Consider the following 22,500-nt stretch of genomic DNA (forward strand, 5'->3'; position numbering starts at 1 on the left):
GCAGTGGACAAATTGGCAATTTACCCTTAAAGGTCAAGTTCACCCCAGAAAAATGTTGATTTGAATAAAGAGAAAAATCAAACTAGCATGACATTTTAAAGTTTCACTTATTTTTCACAAAACAGTGATATGCACATTTCAGTGGTATGCAAATCAGACAGTCGATGATGTCCCCCACTCACTATTTCTTTTGTTTTTTATTGTTTGAATTGGACAATATCTCATCATGACAATAAGGATCAACTTGACTGAACCATATAGTATTGAACAATGCTAATTCCACGTGCTCAGGGAAGAATTAATTGTTGTTTCACTTGACAATGATGAGAAAATTAGAATATTTCATATTTCATACAATCAAATGCAAAAGAAATAGTGAGTGGATGTCATCAGGCTCCTCATTTGCATACCGATCAGGATGTGCATATAATTGTTTTGTGAAATTAAGCAAAAATTTAAAATGTCATAACTTTCTTATTTTACATCCGATTTGATGAAGTTTTCAGTGTTATGATTGTTGAATTTTTCTATTTTTATTCAAATTAGTTTTTTGTTGAGGTGGACTTGTCCTTTAAGACCACTGCCCCCATTTCACTTATTTTGAAAATCAGTTGATTAGAAGTCTCTCTTCATTCATACTTACTAATGTAACTATTGCACATTCTGCTGTGAGCTGAGCTGCATTGAATAACATGCGAATAAACTTGTAGATATGTCTGTGTTCAGGATTGTGTTTGTCATAATCATCTGGTACTGGAATTTTCTGCAAAAAAAATATATATATATATCAGCAACGAAAATACAATATACAGTACAAAAAGTATTCCTAATACATCAGACCATTTGAAAATTCTCATGCTGTCAAGAAAATAGTAAACAAGGTGAGATTTTTGTAGAGTGAACTGGAAAGTACGAACACTATATTTATGAAATACCTATTTTAGTTATCTATTTACTTTTTTAATATTGGAATGTCAATAAAAGTAATTGAAGATAATATCAATACATGTACGTTTTGCAAGAGCGATCTAAAATCTCTGAAAGTCCAAAGACTAAATAAAAAAGATAACACAAAGTGGATCAACAAATCATGGATATATAAGTGAATAGTCTATGCACATTTTAGGATTAGTTTGTGTGAACATATCCTTTGTGAAATCATAAGTTGCATATTACAGTATTTTACTTTTTTTAATGCCAATTACTACAGAATTTTTCAATTCTTTAAAAAAAAAATCCCCAAAATATATGCATAATAATGTAAATTGGACAGGATATCAGATGACATGAAGGCAAAGGTGCAAGAAGAAAAGCAGGCAAGTTTTGATTTAAATGATTTTTTAACAGAGCATTTGATTTACTTAAAAATACTACCTTCTTGATAATGAATTGAGATCAAGGAGAAATTCAGTGATGATTTCAATAACTTCCTTCTATAATAAAGATTTATTAATGCATATGAAAAGCCGTTTGCAGTAGCAGCAAAAGAAATTAAAAATCCATTAATCAATAAATCGTGGGCTAATGGGATGTCCGCTTAAAAATAGAATATCTTATTACAAGGAAATGAAAATCAAAACATCTTCCTACAGCTCTGTACATGCAGCTCACAGTGATTTTGTCCCTTCAGTGTAAAAACTGTGAGTTGAGAATGAATAGCTGACAAGTACAACTATGTATTGGAGATTTGATTGCTTCCATGACATTTCCTATGGCGACAATTGCTCCGCTGTAAATTCCACACACTAAGCGAATGAAAAACTTCATCCCTAGGTTTAACACTATACCTTACCCTAAACCTAACATAAAACCCTACTGCAACACTAACCCTAGATCTTTGACAGAATTAAAGCCTCAAGTAATTGCCGTGGGAGCAAATGTTGGTAACTGGTTGTGTACTGGACGTATTCAATAAACATATGTTTTAACAAAATCCAATCCAATCTAATCCAGAACATATTTGAGAACCATAGCACCTTTTTTCTTGCAGTTACAGCACTTCCATCTTCCCCATCCCCTTTTTACAGTGCTGTGGGTCTCGAGGCCGGCCTCAAGGCCACAAAATCATCCTCAGACTTGTACTCGAGGACAGAGATTAATTGGGTAAGTGGATATGTATGAGTGGGTGTGTGTGTATAAACTATATGAGTGTAAGTACTGTATATGCAATGTATACCAGTGTGTACATGAGCATCTGTGTATGTTTTTTTATGGAGGTGTGGAAAAACAATACACAAAAGCAAAGAGCATCACTGGGCAAAGAACAGGTAGTTAGGGTGCATATGAAATCTGTGGCTGTTGCCACTGAATAATTTCACAATATTTGGCCATGGATGGCCTTTAACTGGCTCTCCAGCCTTGGTCGGCCTTGTACAGGAATATTAGGCCTTGGTCTGGCCTGGACCCTTCCGACCTTGGCCTTCTTAACTTTCCCTCGGCCTCCTTACCTCCTCTTCCTATCCCTCCTCCTACTCCTTCATCCTCCTTAACCTTCTCCTTCTTTTCCTTGTTCTTCTCTCTCTCCTGCATGTACTTGTCTCAGTCTAGCTAGTTCTTGATCAGTCCAGCTAGATCCTGATCAGTGTAGCTGGTCCTGATCAGTCGAGCTATATCATTACCAGTCGAGCTTGATCTTGGTCAGTCCAGCTAGATCCTTATCAGTCTAGCTTGATCTTGATCAGTCCATCTAGATCCTGATTAGTATAGCTGGGTCATGATCAGTCTAGCTTGATCTTGATCAATCCAGCTAGATCAGTCTAGCAAGGGCCTGATCAGTATAGCTGGGTCCTGATCAGTCTATCTAGATCCTGATCAGTATAGCTGGGTCATGATCAGTCTAGCTTGATCTTGATCAATCCAGCTAGATCAGTCTAGCAAGGGCCTGATCAGTATGGCTGGGTCCTGATTACTCTAGCTTTAATAATCTTGATTAGTCTAGTTTGATATTTGTCAGTCACCTCGATCTTGATAAGTCTATCCTACATGTAATTAGCCTCCTACCAAGTATTTTTAGTTTTTGAAGATAATTGGGCAGGAAACCTAAGTTATGTAGACTGAAAACAATAAAGGTAGACTCACATGAGTACCATTTAAATCTTGGATAACTACATGTAGGCTAAATCTACCTGATCTGCCTTTAAATTTCGACAGATAAGCACTGGTAACTTTATCTATAGCACCATGAAGACTTTAACAATGATAAGAAGAAAGGGGAAACAACAAATACTCAATTTGAGTGCATACTTACTGATAGTGGGTACTGCTTTTCATCAAAGATGTCCATTTGTCTGCTACTATCTCTGTTCTTTATATGGTAGTATATTGCCAATGCCACACTGAAATTCAATGGGAAATCAATACCAGATACATAATTGCATCAGGACGTTTTTACATTAAATAAACCTGGTTTACCATTTATATGTTTGAACGGTCTGTACATCTCCATGAACATACAAATAAAAGACATAAAGATTTTAAAACAAAATATCTTTGACAAATCATGCACCATTTCTCCCATGGCCCACGAGCACTATATGAATAATAAAATCACAATTTCCAATGACAAACTTTGAAGGTGTAAAGTAGAAAAAAAATGGAGATACTTGAATTACTTGGACACCAGTTTGTCTGGCCTACTTTGTGGAGTTTCCCTGAGATTGGACAGAATCCACACCTTATGCTTGCAAGACTGAAATTAAAACTTCAATCCACAGCAGTCAATCAATCATCAGAAATGCTTTAGTGTACAGTTCTCACCATCGTATCGTTGACTTAAGATTTGGTTGTGATACTGTGCTGTCATCTATAAAGATAGTCGAACATGAACTAAACTTCTTACTCAATGTACTACTCAGCCTGTTGTCACTGTGATGATTTCTCCTATCCTGTACAATATCTGCAATATGTCAAGAAATATGTCAAATCACAAACCACATAAAATTGAAAGTATTCCCTAAGCCCTGAGCTCACTACATAATCTGTTGTGACCGGATTTTCACAGATAATGAAATAGTATTTGATATGAACATCCCAACCTATATAATGTTAATGCTCAAGTTAGGTGGCATGAATATTTCAATTAAAATTCCAATCTATTTCAAGCATCAATGTAAGAATAAAAGCTATTCCATATTGAAATGTCATCATCGCCCGCAACTTGAAGCCTTTCTCAAACTACAAGGCATGCAACAATAAAAATTCCTATAGATAGCATTATGCAGAATTGAGATGAAATAGGGTACATATTTGAACTTTACATGTACATTTAATGCAAAATGTGATTTGTGTAACAATCACATCATGACAGATCATGTAGTGTGGTTTTAGAAGCAGTTGCACCTGGACAGTGAACCCAAGTGTTGGTTCACATGTTAGTTGTACAGTGCGAGTCCAAAAAAAAAAAACCTTACAAATCTCCAATTTAAGAAACAATTATGACATGGGCACATAACCATTGTGTATGGTCGGAAAGAGTTCTCCCAGGTTATAATGTGGTATTTCTTCACGCTTCGGTAATTAGGTATTTTTGCACAGTGTAAATTATGACATGCACCAAAGTAAAGCATGACTCCAATTACTGAATCCAGCTGTCAATCATATCATAATCCTACAAGAGTTGCATTAAAATCCACTGCAAAACACGTTTTCAATAATAAACATCAGAATTGTTAAATAAACACTTTTTAGCATCAATTCTTGAGTAAATTTCATTGAAAAGGGGTTTGCAAATCTGCTTACTATTAAACTCATGTAGAATTATGACATCATTGGTATCTGGATTCATTCCTTGCAGCCATGCCTTTATACTTTGGCTTGTTTTTTGCATCACAGTAAGAAATACCTCCTGATTATCCAAGCGTTAACACATAACATGTAAATATTGTCTCAAATTATTTGGGAGAACATACTTTTTTAGTCCATACATGTGTATAACAATAATGTGTTCGTGAAATATTTTTCCTTAAATTGGGGATTTGTGAGGTGTCAAGTTTTTGTGGACTCACACAGTATATCTGCAGAAAACAGAACCAAAGTAAAAATTAAAAAAGAAATAAGGGTTTAAGAAATAAAATTGTATTGCAGATTGGAATCCAGTTCATACCTAATGATTCTGCTTTCGTGAGGAAAATGGTACTAGTCCTAGGGTGTACTGATGGATCCAACATATCCTCTGGATAAGGAGGAAAAACAGAAAAAAAATGATATATTATTTCATTCTTGTAAAGTATAAAGCTTGAACTTAAAATCACATGAAATAAAATGGAATTAATGGATTACATCATTGTTTATCAGATCCCATTTAGGATAAGGTATCACCATTTATTCTTCAAAATGTAACATTGACAATTTTTATTCTTTGCTTAATTTTTAATTCAAGCATTTTTCATTTTGAAAAGAAAATAATAGAAATACCGGTATATTGAAGGAAAAGTTGGAAGCTAAATTGGGTGACTTTGAATGTGAAAACAGCAATTCAAGAGTGCTGCCAATTCAGGGGTCTCAGCATCTATTTTACATTCATTCTCTTTTTTTTGCTCTTGAATGAATGATAGACCATTAAAAATATCATTGGGTATGTCATTCAATTATTTTCTCTTTCTTCTGATACATTAAATGTTGTTGGGGAAAAAAGCAGAAACTGTAACACCTGAATACTTGTTTCGGTTTCTAGGTTGTTCCTGGTCAGACTATAGGCCATCATTTCAAAACAGTGTTGAAATTACTTTTTTTATTTTTAGGGAGCCATTTTGAAAAAAAAATTTCAGAGCCATTATTCATTTTACCAGAGCAATTTTCAGTTTTTGACAGCCATTCTTTTTCCTCGATTCAACACATGGTTTAGCAAGGCAGTTTGTCATTCAACATTGTTTATTTAATCGATACTTAATTCTTCTTTATTCCTATTAATTGTTTAATGATTATTTAATTCATCGTAGTTCATTTAATGTTTATTGTTTGCATCTCATCTATTAAATCAATTGGACGTTTATATCCATTTCAATCAAATTAAATAGGATGAAGTTCATCGAATTTGAACAAAATTTGTACTCAGGGAAATCCTTTTCAAAATTTTTAATTCATTTGATAAAAACTCACTTGAAAATTATTTTATGAAATATTGAATGCATTGTAGCCTGACAGTGACAGCTAATGTCAACATGTCAACTTATCTTAAAGCTATGCCCACGCCAGCGCAGCTACTACATATAGCACAGCCCACACTCAGTCAATCATCACGCAACACTGGCGTGTATGAAACTGCATTTAATACCATCATTATACAGTGCGTCCCAGAAAAAACGAAACCGAGATTTAGCGATCATTTATCATAACTTAATCATAAGAAAAATAGACAAATGACCTACCAATTTAAAGCTTAGAATCTCCTCTTTCATCTGATATTACTTAGATTATTTTTCATTCACGCATGAGTGAGCAAATACAATTTGAAGAAAGGATATCAAAAACTCATTTGGCGGGGGGTATCTGGGTTTCAAAAAGAAAACCACATTTTTGAAAAGTTCAATATCTCCTATTTAATTTGATACCTAAATTACAGAAAATGGTCAGGAAATAACAAAGTTCTGGTCATTTGAAATAAGGCTTGAATTTCAATAATTTCATAAAATGAAGAGGTTCTCCAGGCTGGCTTTCAAACTCACTCAACACTCCGTTTTGTTGACGATCAGCCATGCATTAAATCTTTTGTTCACCATGCGAAAGCTTCTGTGGGAAACCGGTGAAAACACGTTTATCTCATGAAATTATGGAAATACAAGCCTTATTTCAAATGACCAGAACTTTTTTATTTCTTGACCATTTTATGTAATTGAGGTACCAAATTAAAGAGCAGATATTGAACTTTTCAGAAATGTGGTTTTCTGTTTGAAACCCAGATACCCCCGCCAAATGAGTTTTTGGTATCCTTTCTTCAAATTGTTTTTGCTCACTCATGCGTGAATAAGAAATATCCTTAGTAATATCAGATGAAAGAGGAGATTCTAAGCTTTAAATTGGTAGGTCATTTGTCTATTCTATTTATGATTAAGTTATGATAAATGATCGCTAAATATCGGTTTCGTTTATTCTGGGACGCACTGTATATAATCTCGAGCACTGACTGTTACCGAAAGTTGGGGCTGAGAATCCTAATTTCGCCCTTTACATGTATATTGCGGGATCCGCGCCATATTTACATATACGTTCGAAAGATGTCTCTAGTCTAATAAGCACTTTAGCCTGGTCTATCCTGGATCCCCACTCTCATTCCTTAGGAAGCATTCCAACAATAACTGCCAGCCATTCACTGACTGGCAAGCAATGAACATAATTAGGGATTAATAGATAACCTTAAATAATGTTTGGCCATTTGGATGTCTACAGCTTTTTTAATACTTACAGTGTACTTCGATTTCCTTCTTCATTAGCAGAAACTAACCAGTATCAAGTGTAGTTTTAAATTGCAATGTGAGAACTTGTACACCAGCCATGGATCATGCCACAATTTGTTACAAAACCCCATGAATCCAAAGTTTAACTCATGCATGAATGTATCAGGAAGATTACAACAGGTTATGTAATAAAATTCATAGACAGTTCACTGGAATAAATACATACTGTGTGGTGTGACATGTACATGTGCTCATACATGAACACATTAATGTGCGTTAACACATGTTCATGAATTCATGTATAATATAATTTTTTTTGCATTAACATGTAGGTAAACATTGTCTCATTGGGTGTTGATTCATTAACCATCAAAATCTATTCTCCCAGGGGCGGGGGGGGGGGGGGGGCTGAAAAGTGAAAAGCATATTTTCTCAAATACACTTGCTCACATTGTAGGCTTATAATTTTTTTCAACAGAGATATAATATAATTTTATAAACATTTATGGAACTGTTTACACTCACAACAACAACAAATATATTGCTCATCATATGTGCCTGGATTTCTTTCAAAGAGGTCTACACTGAACACATAGTTTGTTTTAATACACAGTGTATACCTGTCAGATAAGTTCAATACCTGCAGGTGAAGGGCACACTTTTGTGTGCTCTGTGACAGCTCTATTCCTCTACAAACATTCCTAAAATACCAATGACATGATGAAACATATCCTCCTCAAGACAAGCATCTTGCTTCCTTGCTAATTATCTATATGTAGGCCATGGTCATGCTCATCGAAGAGACTATCTGTGGGGCTAATTCATTGCCTTGACTCTTGAGCATGTATCGATGGTGGCCCTCAAATAAAAGTACATCTCTATTATAAAAATACTTTATAATATTTGTGAAAAAAATGTGTTGTGCATACTATTCACAAGTCACAACTCAGTACAATTTTGTAAGTACATGTAGTTCTATGAATTGCTAATAAATGTGAGTGTTCATGTAAAACTGTCAATGAAATTAAATAAATCCATCAATCACAAATAACATGAATGGCATTGAGCCCCCCCAAAAAAAAAAAGAATAAATAAATAATAATCACTTGATAAAATGAAATAAATAAACAATAATAATAATCAAGTAAATAAATCAATCAAATAAATAATTACCTTTTAAAACTACATAAAATAAGGTAGGGCCTACATGTAAAGGCGACCGCACACCTTACGATTGGTCTGTGACCCGATTTCAGAATAAAATGTAGTAGAATTTGATGAATTATTGGGACTTGGAATATCTACCGTGTAATGTTCTACATGTAAATCATAGTATGAACACCCAATCTGTGACTATGCTATCATCCTTATTGAGGGAATTTAATATCTAGTCATAATGACATCATAGCAGTAGTACGATTGGCTATGATTTGAAACCAATTTGGCCTTTACTCCAACATAAACGCTTGGAATCTTTCAGAATGGTTATTTTAGTATTCTTTCAATTAATTTTAACCTCAAATAAAATGACATCTAGTAATGTGACACAGCTGATCAAACAGTAAACAGTTCAATACACTTTGTTCAACATATTGATGACAATTACATGTGCAATGTAGTAAATTTTGATTTGATCTGAATGTGTTTGGTTAATGTTTTGTATTTGAAGTTACTGAAACCAATATGAGATCAATCATTCAACTGAACTGTACAGCACAAGTAAATGAGGAAATGAAAATATTAAATATCTATAGAACTTAATCATTCCATAATACAAGGGTAAAAAGCATTCTAGAGCAAAATGTTATTATAAAGAATGTGATATTGCTACATGTACAAGTATACACAATTTTTTACCAACTGTAATTGTACAGTATGTGTACAAGTATTAGTATACATGTACAAGCATTTGAGCTGTATAAAAGTAATATTTGCACATCATCCCAAATCTAAATACATAAATACAAAACATCTCATTTGTTGAAACAAAACTATAGCTCCATTAAAATAAAGTGGCATTTAGTATCATTGTTTAAAAAACATTCAATTCATTCACTACATATCTTCTGTGTTTTCATTGTGCTAATATTGTTTGATTACAAGAATGCCTATTTCGCCTTCATGTAGATACTGTATATTTTATTGAACAACCAGTGGAAAATGAGCTGGGATATGAAAGGTGATGAAAACAAACTTATTTAGGAAAAGATTATTTTCAAGTGTATCAAACCTTTAATTCCTAAATAATGGTTGAGATTACAATATATTACATATAAAGTATGTACAGTATGTGATACAATTATTTTTGTTTCTACTGGTAGACTGGACATGATCACAACACACGAGACATGTAGCTTTCTGCAATTTGCATAGTGCTATAATTACCAAGCTGTGGGAATAGAGACCTCAATTACATCACCTAATGACAACATTAGCTCATCTGCTTGGCTGCACATTAGCCTTTAAACAAGGCCCTGTGTCTGAACTTTATATCACATACATGTATCTACCGACTGGAAAAAAGGCTATTCACACAAAGCCGAGTGAGTGAAAGGATTACAAGCTCAGTCACAGGGCCTTTAGGAACCTGATTTGGATTTCTTTTTTATGTTAACCTCTGCTTCCAAAGCAGAATCGCTACCCGAGAGGTAGCGACCAATCAGCGAGCGTATTGCTCGCATCAATGAACCCCATCCATATGACCCTATGCCACAGAAGCGAACGAACCCGGTCTCATGACGTCATAGAAAACGACGGTACAGACTGGCACATCTTTCACATCAGCATGCTCATGAATAATTCACATTCACATCTTCACCAGATTCCAATAGGCCTTGCGACTAAAGTGGCTCGCTCTCGCACTCTTTCGGGTATCACCAGTTCTTTTCGTCAGCCGCCATTCGTCTAATTACTAACTTGTCTAATAACCAGTTGGTCCAATAGCCACTTGGTCCATAAACCACTTGGTCTGATTGGATATTAAAAAGTGTCAATCGGGAGAAATTAATGAAAAGACCGACTGGTTATACATGTAGAGGAAATGGTCTCAGACGAACTGGTGATTAGACAAAGTGATCATTGGACCAAATGGTTGTTAGACAAAATGTTGGACGGGATAGCATTAGACTAAATGAAGGTACATCATACATGTAGACCATGTGATGAGTGGAAGAGTTTGAGTTGGCAATAGACGGATCGGCAGTTTAACCTCACAACCTGGTGCGTAAATTTGCAACATAGGATAAGCTTAAAATTGCGATGATTTCCACGCTTTTTTGGGGGGTTCCACCGCTCTTTTAAGCATGGGGGGCTAAATCACCCCCAGCCCCCATATGATTTTTACCCTGACAATTACTCTTGACCAAGTCAAAAAATTATAACTACCGGTATGGGGTAGAGTACATGTATTCTACACCCAAGTTTACATGCAAACAAAATCCACTCATTGCAAGGCTTGGAATAATAAAGGGCCAAGTCAGGAGCCATCAATCCAGGGACTAATACCCCCTACAGGACCTAGGAGATTTATAATGCTTCTTTTTCCCAATGGTACTGTGATGGTACAGACCTCCTTCTCAACCTATCACTGATTTTTTTAACTTTGTAGAGCCATCGCTCCATAAAATATCATCAGGGCATAAGGAATGTCAATTGATTGGCGATTTTAATGTTGATTTATTGAATCCCACAATGAATAATGATATTGATAAATTTATTGATTTTCTTCTTACATTTTCCTTTACTCCGTTGATTCTCAAACCAACACGGATCACTCATAATTCTGTTACTCTTATTGATAATGTATTTACAAACAGGCCTGAATATAATCTTGGTACTGGCATAATTTTAAGTGATGTGAGTGATCACCTGCCTATTTTTACCTTTTCTAAATTTTATAGTTTTCCCCATAAATCACTGTGCAATAATGTAAGATGTAAGCGTGTTTTAAATGATGTTAATACTTCTAGATTTTGTAATAAATTGCAAACTGTTAACTGGAATATGGTTCTTGAATCGACAGATGTTGATATTAAGTTTGATGCATTTATGTTAAGCCTTACTAGTATTTACAATGAATGTTTTCCTCTCCAAACAGTAAAACAACCTATATCTAATAAAAATAAACCCTGGTTTGATTCAGGATTAAAGAAAATGATTAATAAAAAACATCTTTTGTATAGGAAGTATCTCAAAAACCCAACAACATATCGAAAAAATGCTTACTGTACTTACCGAAATCTAGTAACTTGTGAAATTCGTAGGCACAAGAGAGAATATTATTTTAATTTGTTTAAGAAATCTTGTAATAACACAAAAAGTACTTGGAAAATAATTAATCATATTTTGAATCGAGTGAAGAACAAGTTAGATTGCCTATGCATTAAGATTAACGATGTACAAATTTTTGACAAAAATACTATTGTAAATGCATTTAATAACTTTTTCGCTGATGTTGGGAATGACATTGAGAGAACTTTACCAGTTGTACAGAATCATTTTTCAGAGTTCCTTCCTAAAAAATATTACATACATTCTATGTTTATGAATCCAATTGAATGTCATGAAATACTTGAAATCGTAAGACATCTAAAAATAAATCTAGTAAAAGTCCTGGATATGATGATATAGACGTTGACATTATTAAAAAGACTATTTTATTATTTGTAAAACCTTTGTGCAATATTTTTAATTGTTCTTTACAAAACGGGATTTTTCCAAGCAAGCTTAAGTTAGCGAAAGTTATTCCTGTCTACAAGAAAGGGGATAAATGTGTATTGAATAACTACCGTCCAATATCAGTACTCTCTACATTTTCTAAGATTTTTGAAAAACTTGTTTATACTCGCCTTATGTCATTTCTATGTAGTAATAATATTTTGTATAATAGACAATATGGTTTTAGAAAAAAATATTCTTCGTATATGGCATTACTTGATTTTATTAATACCATTTCTGAAACATTTGAAAATAAGCAATTTTTGATCGGAATATTTTTAGATTTATCAAAGGCGTTTGATTGTATCAATCACAATATACAGACGCTGAATAACACTCTCTCTACTGAATTATCTAAGGTTAATTCATGGTTTTTAGCAAACAGACTTAAATTAAATCTTGATAAAACTGTTTGTATGTTATTCCAACCTAAAAATAAAAATATTAATTGTAATGAAATAGATGTATGTATCAATGGTTGTAATATACCATTTGTTCATTTTACTAAATTTTTGGGGGTTACCATAGATGATAAATTAACTTGGAAAGAACATATTAACAGCGTGTCTTGTAAAGTAGCACAAACATTAGGTGTCATGAACAGACTTAAACATATATTACCTTTGAATATCCTTCTTAATCTGTATTATACAATGATTTTACCTCATTTTAACTATTGTAATATTGTTTGGGGGAATTGTTCTGATTGCCATCTGAGTAGATTAAGAATACTTCAAAAACGTGCAATAAGAATTATCAGTCACAAACTCTAACCCTCGTACACACACTGCACCATTTTTTGCCAAATATAAAATACTCACTATAGATCAAATCAATAATCAACAAACTGCTATATTTATGTATTCTTATTACAATAATCTCTTGCCAAACTTTCTTAATAGATGTTTTGTACAGAATAAATCACTTACTGGTCGTCTAACCAGACAAGCTAATGATCTTTTTATTCCAAATTTCAAATACACATTTTCACGAAACACTATTCAATATGTCGGACCTAAACTTTGGAATTCTTTATCGAAGGAACTCAAACATTCCCCACACTCCTGTCTTTCAAACGGAAATATAAATTTTATCTATTTACTCCATAAGTTTTATATTTGCCTCTCCCTCCCCTTTATTTGTCTTTTACTTTCTTTTGCTTCGTCTGGGGTTTTTAGGTTAAGTATCTATTTTTTTTTGTAATTTATGTATTCCATTTTTTCTTTCATTGGGGATTGACCTTGATAGATCAATATGGCCTTTGTCAATCCCCTCCACATTTTGATTTTCTATGTTCTTTTTATGTATATATTGTTACTATTTATACTTGTATTTGTTATTATCTATGTATTTGCTCGATTGTAATGTTTATTACATGTTTTTTACTCAATATGTGGAAATAAATTGAATTGAATTGAATTGAAAAAAATGCAGATCAGGGTTGAAAATAGACGGGAGCGACAAGTGATTCCGCCCTCATGAGCATCGGAATCGCTCTCGCAGCTGCCTATTATAACTGCCAAGTACCGAGCGACTCCCAACATATGAAGATCGCTCCCGTCCGCGCCCTTCCAGTCTCCCTAAAGTAATTTCAACAATGGTATAGATACATGCCCAACCTGGCTTAAACAATTCAGAGACCACTATTAAAGGCTATGGCATTGGACATTTTTTGTATGTGCCGTTTCATTTTTCACATTTGTGCTGTAAGATAGAGATGTGCCCCATAGAAGAGTTGACTTGCATCCCCCCCAAAAAAAAATATTCAAAATTAAAGGCCTGCTGCCTACATGTACATGTGTAGAAAAGTGCCTTTGCCCTTAAAAATATAATTTTTATAGAAAGTGTGTGAATGACAGTGATGTGTAAAAAGGCAAGAGCCTAAGAATAATGATAGAAAGGACAGGGCCAAGGATGTTTTAGATATTTGAGGTTAAGTGATTTTCCACAATCGCGGAAAGCAGAAGGAATTTATAAAATCGGCCTCTTGAGACGGAAAGTGGCATTTCAAACTGAAAATCACAGAAAACATATTTTTTCAAAATTCACAGAATAACAACAAAAATTACTCCCAAATCCTCTATGAAATATGATTAACTGGAAAAAAACCATGATTTCACTTCGTTAAAACAATGATGACAATCCACACATTCTGACTGCACTCAGCCCCTCCATCAATCAATCATATCAAAATTAGTTTATACTCACCTCCGCATATACATGTAAGCCGAAACACAACTGTGTGTTGCTGCCCTCTGTGTTTGGTCATAATATCATGATTGCGGTATTCAACGAATCCAAAATGGCGGATAGGCGAAAGTCGTTGAATGCTCAAAACGATGTCCAAAGAGTCCCCCAAATCACTGATAAAATCTCATTTAACCATAAAATAATGCTGATAATGTAAAACATGAGGATGCATCCATGTTAATTACATGTACATGTACAGTATGTTTCTTTAAATAGTTTTCGTCCTCAAATTTTTTCGATTAAAACTAATTTTAAAAAGCGTTAGTGGCAGATACAAGTTTTAACCAGCGCAAGCATTTTAACATTACTAATCATTGCGTATTGATTTTCTATGTAAACGGAATACGGTATTCACGTTTCCTGTACACAAAGTCTATGGGGAAACGGAATTTCCATTTTCAGACATGCTGAAACAGAATTTAAGATTTTCTGAAATGGAAAGGGCAATTTTAAGAAACGGAAAATCACTGTCCCTAGTCAAGGCCAAGAGTCAAGGCAACATCTTGCTACTTTGAGTTTGAAGCCAGCCTCGAGGAGCACATTGGGAGGCAGTTCTATGGGGGGGAGCTTTGATATTATTTGTACATTCACAAAAACATAATTTCATTTTTAAAATGCCAACATATTTCCCCCCTTCTACACTTACTTGCAATTTTTTTTTACATTTACATGTACACAGCATATTGTGCCCCCTCAAAAGTTTGGGCTCTTTATTCCACTGCTCATTCCAACAATGGTATATTTTATTTTCATCAAATCAGCTTGTTGTTTAAGTCGAACTGCATCAATTTCTTGACCTTGACAGTTTATTCAGAGTATGAATGGTGTTCACTTAAATGTATGGGATTATATTTTTTATAAAAATAACTAGCATGTTTACCTTCTATGCCAGTCTCTCTGTCACCAATATGCTGGAGATTTGATCTTTCGTCCACATCTACTTCTTCAGGTGCCGGCTCGTATCGTTCTATTTCTTGAGAAGGAGCCCTGTGGGCCCGCCTGGTTGGATTCTTGTGACAGCTTCGAAAGCAGCCACATGAATGTTTATTCCCCATTGCACACAGAAGGTGAATCAAAATAGAAAATCTGTTCCAAAGAAAAGGCAAACAAAGATTACATTGTACTTTGTGATTTAACAGAACTTTGTCTGAAAAATTTACTCATAACTTATTTGGCTACAATTTGTCTTCGCTATCGAACACTCTTATGTATTAAATAGGACATTGGAAGACAAGTTTCAAATGGTTCAATGGATTTAAGTGAGCTTGTAGCCTGTAGGTAATATGCAAGCAGTATATAGTCAAAACAGAAAGGCATCCTGAATACGAAGCTTACCAGTACCAAGGGCTGAATGGAACTGTGTTGAGAAGAAGCAAACTGAATGTGCTTGACTTGTCTCAAAACCTACATTGGTTGAAGTGTCACAGGTAACGTAATTTTGATATGGACTGAAGTAGCGACTAAAGTAATGCGAACAAACTGGTGAGCTGCCGTGGGCAGATCTTTTGATCACTAACTTAAGGTGCATGCACCCATCAGTACCAGCTTGCCAATTAGTGTGCAATTTTGAATGAGAGAGAACGGATGCCGGATTATTTTCCTTTTTTCAGGGGCAAGCTCTTGAATACTTCTTGATGATAGCGACTCTGTGGGCAAACATTGAGAGAATTGAGTTGAGTGAATGATTTCCATTATTTTTTTTATAAATTAGGGGTGTTTTGGGGTAACCGTCTCGCGAAAAATTCAATCGTATGGTGAGGGTCTGGGTGACCGGCTTCGCCAGGCGTTCAGCTATCTACTGCTGAGCTAGATGTAGTCTGCACGGATCATCCCCAGTAAAGCACTGGTCCAAAAATTGGAATTGTCCTCATAAACCAAGACAAATCATTTTCATGTCTTGATAAATTGAGATTGTCTTTGTTTATGGGGACAGTTTTTTTTTCATAATACCCCTGCAGGACATAGACGGCAATTACACTTTGAGAGTGCTAAAAAATAGATTCAGTGACCTCAATTCCCCCCAGTTCACTGTCTATTTTTCATAACTTGCCATCAAACAACAATCTTGTTATGAAACCTGATATGTTTACAATTATTGACTAGCGCACTTGACTGGTGTAGGCACTTGACATGAGAATGAACTTTCCAAGATTTCTTGTGTGGAAAAATATTTTTATGAAATAAAGACAAAATTCAATGAGCCCCGTCAGGGAATTTTGCATTTTTAACCCCTTAGGCTTAAAGTTAAACGGCGGCTACAGTCGCGAGCCGTCTGTGTACAAGAAGAAATAAGAGAAAATGTTTAAAAACTCTCTAAGTTGAAGCAGACGGCTGCCTGCTGTCTTATGATATCCTGTGACTGTCAGAGTCTGAGCCCTGCAACCCATGCCATGCATGTAGCCAGGCGGCTTCTAGAGAGTAAAAATCATTTACTGACGTAAGGTTACTCTCAATGAAGCCAGGTATTCTTATAACATGCGTGTAGGCTGCCTAAACCTGAAACTTTCGCCCCCGAGATTTCTACTTTCCTTCTAAAAGATCGAGCCCTAATCATATACATGGGATAAAACTTCATTCCTGACATTTCTGCGCCATCGATTTTATTTTCAAACAAGAATTCATCAATAAAATGAGAAAAAATATCATAACAAGATGGAAGAGACGTGCCCGATGTTTACGCCGCCATCTTGTTTCCTATTGTTCTTCGCCAACGTTACAGGACGCAAACGTCTGTAATGTATTTTAGAAATTCTAGAAATTGAGGCACAGGAAATACTATTTTTTTGCATGATAAATCGAATGCGTAGCTTTAGGACCCCTAAACTTTATTATTAAGTTACATCTGGCAGCGAAATAAAAAAGAGGTGATCAGAAAACAGGGCAGGATTTTCGTAGTGAGTTTTGTCATATTTTCTTCTTGGTTAATGATCTTTAGAATGTTTGCCACAAATCAATTATATTTAATTTGTTGAAACATTAAAAATTGGGAAAGTTTTTATTGTTTAAAAACAAAGTGCATAGCATTAGTTCCCCCCATCATAAGCCTGTATCCTAACTGGATGATGCGCTCCACCCAACACTCGCCTGCTCGGACCGGACTCCGGAGACCGTAGTACCGTACCGGTACGGTACATAGATTCAGGCTACAGTCTACAGAGAAAAAAGTTGACCGCGTCTGTGTCGCTTCCGTTACCATACAATAAATCACGTTTTACAATATCATACAAACTTGGACATTGCAATTAGCAGCAACATACAGCTTGAAATAACAAAAACCATACGACAATATTAAGTTCTGAAGAGAGAAATACAATACATTACCGAAATTCTTTGATATTCAGTCGGCATTCACACGGTGATTCCCGAAGTCATCAATCTTTGACCTCATGACGTCTGGGGAAAGGAAGGTTTCATTCCATTATGGGGATTAAAAAAAATTGATATCCTCAATTCGACCCAAAATTTCAGATAAGAATATTGCTGACATCTTCTGGAAGATAATTGATCGTTTCAAAAATTATATAAACCAATTTCCAAGAAAATTTCTATTAATGAGCAAAATAATTTACTTCACATCATTCGCTCCGGATCCAGGCGCTGTCACCACCTCCCTTTATTCAGAATAGACTACTACGTGTGTAGTAGTATATTCTCATGGATCATATCTTTGATCATATTCGCAATAGTTTTATCACGAATGCCCCACTAAGTACTGTGAAGGCATCCCATGTATAAATGGCAGTTGTCATCAACTTTATTTTTCCCATGTCTGTTTAGCCTGCCCATTTTGACATTTGAATCGACAAGTGCCCACAGTCCGCACTATACACTACTGAGATAAATTAAAATTTGTGAATCAAATGGAATCTGTGCATAGTGCAATTCATTTCAGACAAGCTGAACATGCTGAACTGGGACTGAGTGAGATGAGACTCGGTGCACTAGAGAGCTCCCGAGTCCTGACAATGACCTAAGGCTTCGCCGTGCACCAACTACACATCCAGTCAACTCTGTTTTGATTCCTTGTTTATCTCATTTTTATGTGGCACGTTTGGTGAGTATAAATCCTTACTTGAAGAAGAATGCAATTCAATGTTAAACACTCTGACTGACCACTCTTATTACAATACAGTAACATAGCATAGACCGGGCGTACAAATAACAACATACATCATGTAGTGTTGATCTCCAAAAGTAACGGAGGAAGAGGAAGAAGTCTGAGAGTCGAAGAGAATAAGAGATGCTGAAAATGCTGAAAAATTTCATCCATATCAGATAACAAATAACAAAGTTATTGAATTTCAAAGTTTAGCAATAATTTGTGAAAATAGTTAATAGCAATAGCCAATAGGTCATGCTGATGATGTCACATATCCCCACTTTCTTTTTCTTACAACATGAAATCATATTTGTTTCATTTTTTTCATACATGTGTGTCTCCTTTATAAGTTGCAGCAATGAATATGTAAAGTACTAAATCAGTTGTCAATCCATTTTTTCAGTTCTTGGTAGAAATGATTAGAATAAACCTAATTTCATATAATAGAATACAAAAGAACAATTGGGGATATGATATGAAGTTGCTTATTGAATATTCATGAAGACATGCCTCAAACTGTTTCATCGGAATAATGAAAATTTTTAAAATCGCATATATTCCTAGTCTGATTTTGATTAAATTGATCAAATTTTCAGTGTTTTGTTTTGTTTGATATCTCTTCATAACAGATTAAGAGAAATCAACAGGCTGAGAATAATATGATTTAAATAGATTAAGAAAAATCAGACAAACAAAACACTGAGAATTCAATCAAATTTCTTCAAAGAATTTAGTGATAAATCTCTTATGTAATTTTGGTGGCAGCTGTGGGATGAAAATCCATGCAAAAATACATTAATGTTCCAAGTGCTCTGTCTTGGGGGGGGTTTTAGAAAAAATCCTTAAACATTGTGACTAGAGTATTGTTATGGAGTTCAAAAATTCTAACATTTGTATCCCAAATTTTCAATCCTTTAATTGTTGATGGCTTTCTCTTGAGTTTGTTTTGCATGTAAAATATACCTGGGCTCAGGACTTGCCTCATAGCGTACACAGAAACAAACTTACGTGCGTGGTTCAAGTGGCTTCAGTTACATGTACTTAGAGTGATGGCCAAAACTGTTTAATAATGTGAGGCTTCTGTTTCATACCTCCGTTTTAATTGTATTTCATGTTTGAATCAAAATAAAGTTTGTGCAAAGTGCATGATAATAGTTGACATTTGTAAGCTCCTGAAATTTTGAAGTATGATATTAAAGCAATATTTGTTTGGTAATTTCACAAACAAGCAAGTTGTAACTATTTGGTTCAATTTCCTTTTATTTCAGGTCCTTGTCAAATGTAAGATGGAAAGCACTCAGCAAGATAAATCTGACCCAGCCTCACAAACCAGCTCAGCTTCAGTAGTACCAGGACACCATCGGTCACAGAGGTCAAAAAGCAATGAAGATTCAGCCTCTGCTAGACCACCACTTGAAAGAGGAACCCAGCTAATGAACTTTGACTCCCAGAATCCAATGCTAGCAGAGAAAAAGAAACAAGATGAGTCTGAAATTCCACAAGATCTGTCAAAACATGGGAGCAATCTGTCTCGAGAGACCTCGTCCGAGACCACAGAAACTGTGGACATGCAGTTTGTTGTTGTGGATGATGACGACGATGACATAGAGGATGATGATGTGGGAGATGAGTTCATGCAAACTGAGTCCTTGGATAGCCCCCGGTGAAGCATCATTGAATGCTGCAGGATCGGAAAACAGTAGTCCTGGATTCTTTCTCAAGTGCAGTATGTGTGATCGCGTGTTCTCTAGCCAACAGAGGCTTATGCTTCATATCAACAAACACATGGGAGCCAAGCCATATGCATGTCCACAGTGCCCAGCCAACTTCAACTCAAGGGCATCATTTCAAAGGCATCGGCGCTCCCACAAAAACTCAATGGCTGATATTCAGACACATACATGCACCCTGTGTCACGCTCAGTTTTCAGATATTCAGCATTTGACAGAGCACCTGAAGATTCACACAGAGAAGCGTAGAAGCTGTCCACATTGTGGAATCTTCATCGGTGGCTCCCGTAGCATGCAAAAACACATTAGCATAGAGCATCCTTCAATGGTTAAGACCTACAAAAAGCACAGACCTCCCAATATACCTGTCAGGATCGACCTTCCATCAGCGAGTCCAAACCAATTGCCCTCAACATCAAATGAAGGAGAAAAACCTGTTAGTTGTAGACGTTGTGGCAGGCAGTTCCAAACAAATAGAGCACTACAAGGCCATATGAAAGGGCATAGTCGACTGTATCAATGGAACCCTCGGAGGTGCAAGTGTGGGATTCTGTTGGCTGATGAGGCAGAGTATCAAAGACATCTAAAGAACTCTTGTTGCTCAGCTAGTTCTAGTTTGGATATGTTGTCACCACCTGTAGACTCACCTGGAAGTCTTTCTCCAGTGTCTCCTAATAGTGCAGCACATTTGATGGCCCTCTCAGCTCAAAGACAAGCTAACATCCGGAGCAGGAGCCTGGATTCATTTCTGAGAAATCCCCCAGCACCTTTTGCTTTCGTTAATAGATATCCTGCAAGTGCAGAGGGTTCTTTGGTAGATTTTCCACAGTCCCTGGCAGCACAGTCTGCAGAATCGACACATTCCATGGGGAATCTTCACTTTGAAAAAAGCCCAATGAGTAAAGAGACACCAAGCAGCCAGAGTACTTCTGAACAAAGAAGCCAGAGTCCTGTCAACAGAATCACCATTAAGACAGAAGCTGAGGACGATGAAGAATGGAGTGAGGTTGTCAACATTGTACAAGTCCACAGTAACACAACAACATCTGAGGAACCATCTGCGGATGGCGATTGTGTTCAGGACCAGCCACCTGACTTTTCTTTAAATAGAGAGGAACAAAAGGCCCACAAAGGAAGACCTGAACAACCAGCTGCAAATACGATTACACACACCAGACATAACGAGAGAGATGATCAACTGAGGAAAGTTCAACCTTTGGTCCAAAGTGGAGCAGAGGCATCATCATCCAGTGGAACAATACAATTGGAAAGACCAGTTGAGCCGCCCATTGTTCCTGGAAGATTCTCTTTACCTCTAGTTGATGATCCTAAAAGGGGTCAGGACTGTGGTCCTTCTCTCGGAAGAGTAAGCAGTGAATCTCCCAACATGCAGATTTCGTCTTCCCAGAGCAGTCAGCCACCACCTAATCCTCTTGTCAATACTTCCCTGATGGGGGAAAGAGACCAAGAGGGATTGCCGTGGCGTTGTTCATTCTGTGGTATCACATTTGAAGACAGTTTGATGTATGTTATACATAAAGGATGTCATGAGCCAGGGTCCAGGTTCCGTTGTAGTATGTGCGGAGAACAGTGTGCTGATAAAGTTACTTTTATGCTACATTTTGTGAGAGGGCAGCACACAAAACCAACCCATGTATAGCCTGGTGAACTTTTCCAATTAAACAAAATATGCTACATGTACATTGTTTGATGAAATTTAAAAATGGCTAGTACTTAATAATGAATTTTATTGCTTGCCATCTTTCATGTAACACCTTTGCATTGTTAGAAGTTACAGGCTGAAACAGAGATATTTCAGAACTGCAGTAGCCTCTTTACCTTGATGAAAGAAAGGAAGAAGATGATAACAATAAGATGAATTAATGCTTCGAAATAAAATCCAAGAATATTGATTTATATATATTTCTGATGTATGAAAAGAGTTCATAGACGTGTACATTTCAAATTTTTGCTCTGACTCTTGAGCTCATTACATGCATATGTGCACATGTATTTTGTCATGTCCTTTCAAAGATGTTAATGGTCTAAATGACAAAAATCAATATCATGATTATAATCTATCATTGTTTGTGGATTTTGTGGAGATCTTCTTTATTATAAAATCTATTTAAAAAAATTGATTATTTATATCATATATTGAAAATATATACAATTTAAGAATTTATATAGTGAATGTTTGGCATCATTGTTCTAAAAGAATACATGGAATTATATTGACTCTGAAAATTGAAATTTAATGCTATTTTTATGCGATAGAATATTTTCTTTGTTCTAGTCAACTTGTTGATAGGAT

The 22,500-nt window shown here is 35.5% G+C and overlaps 1 protein-coding gene and 1 pseudogene across 1 annotated transcript in view; one reads left to right on the forward strand and one right to left on the reverse strand.

The window, feature by feature from the left end:
- The window catches only part of LOC121418372 (cyclin-Y-like protein 1), a 29,170-nt gene extending 11,406 nt beyond the window's left edge, over positions 1-17,764 (reverse strand). Inside the window, exons 1-6 of the mRNA XM_041612208.1 lie at positions 17,679-17,764; positions 15,238-15,443; positions 5,102-5,170; positions 3,757-3,895; positions 3,248-3,335; positions 644-763 (exon numbers count right to left, since the gene is read on the reverse strand). Of these exons, the coding sequence (XP_041468142.1) occupies positions 644-763; positions 3,248-3,335; positions 3,757-3,895; positions 5,102-5,170; positions 15,238-15,412 (591 nt within the window). The 5' untranslated portion in view covers positions 15,413-15,443; positions 17,679-17,764. The remainder of the gene's footprint in view (positions 1-643; positions 764-3,247; positions 3,336-3,756; positions 3,896-5,101; positions 5,171-15,237; positions 15,444-17,678) is intronic.
- A 603-nt stretch (positions 17,765-18,367) lies between these two features.
- Positions 18,368-22,500, forward strand: LOC121418380 (annotated as a pseudogene).

This window comes from Lytechinus variegatus, chromosome 1 (assembly GCF_018143015.1).
Source record: "Lytechinus variegatus isolate NC3 chromosome 1, Lvar_3.0, whole genome shotgun sequence".
NCBI lineage: Eukaryota > Metazoa > Echinodermata > Echinoidea > Temnopleuroida > Toxopneustidae > Lytechinus > Lytechinus variegatus.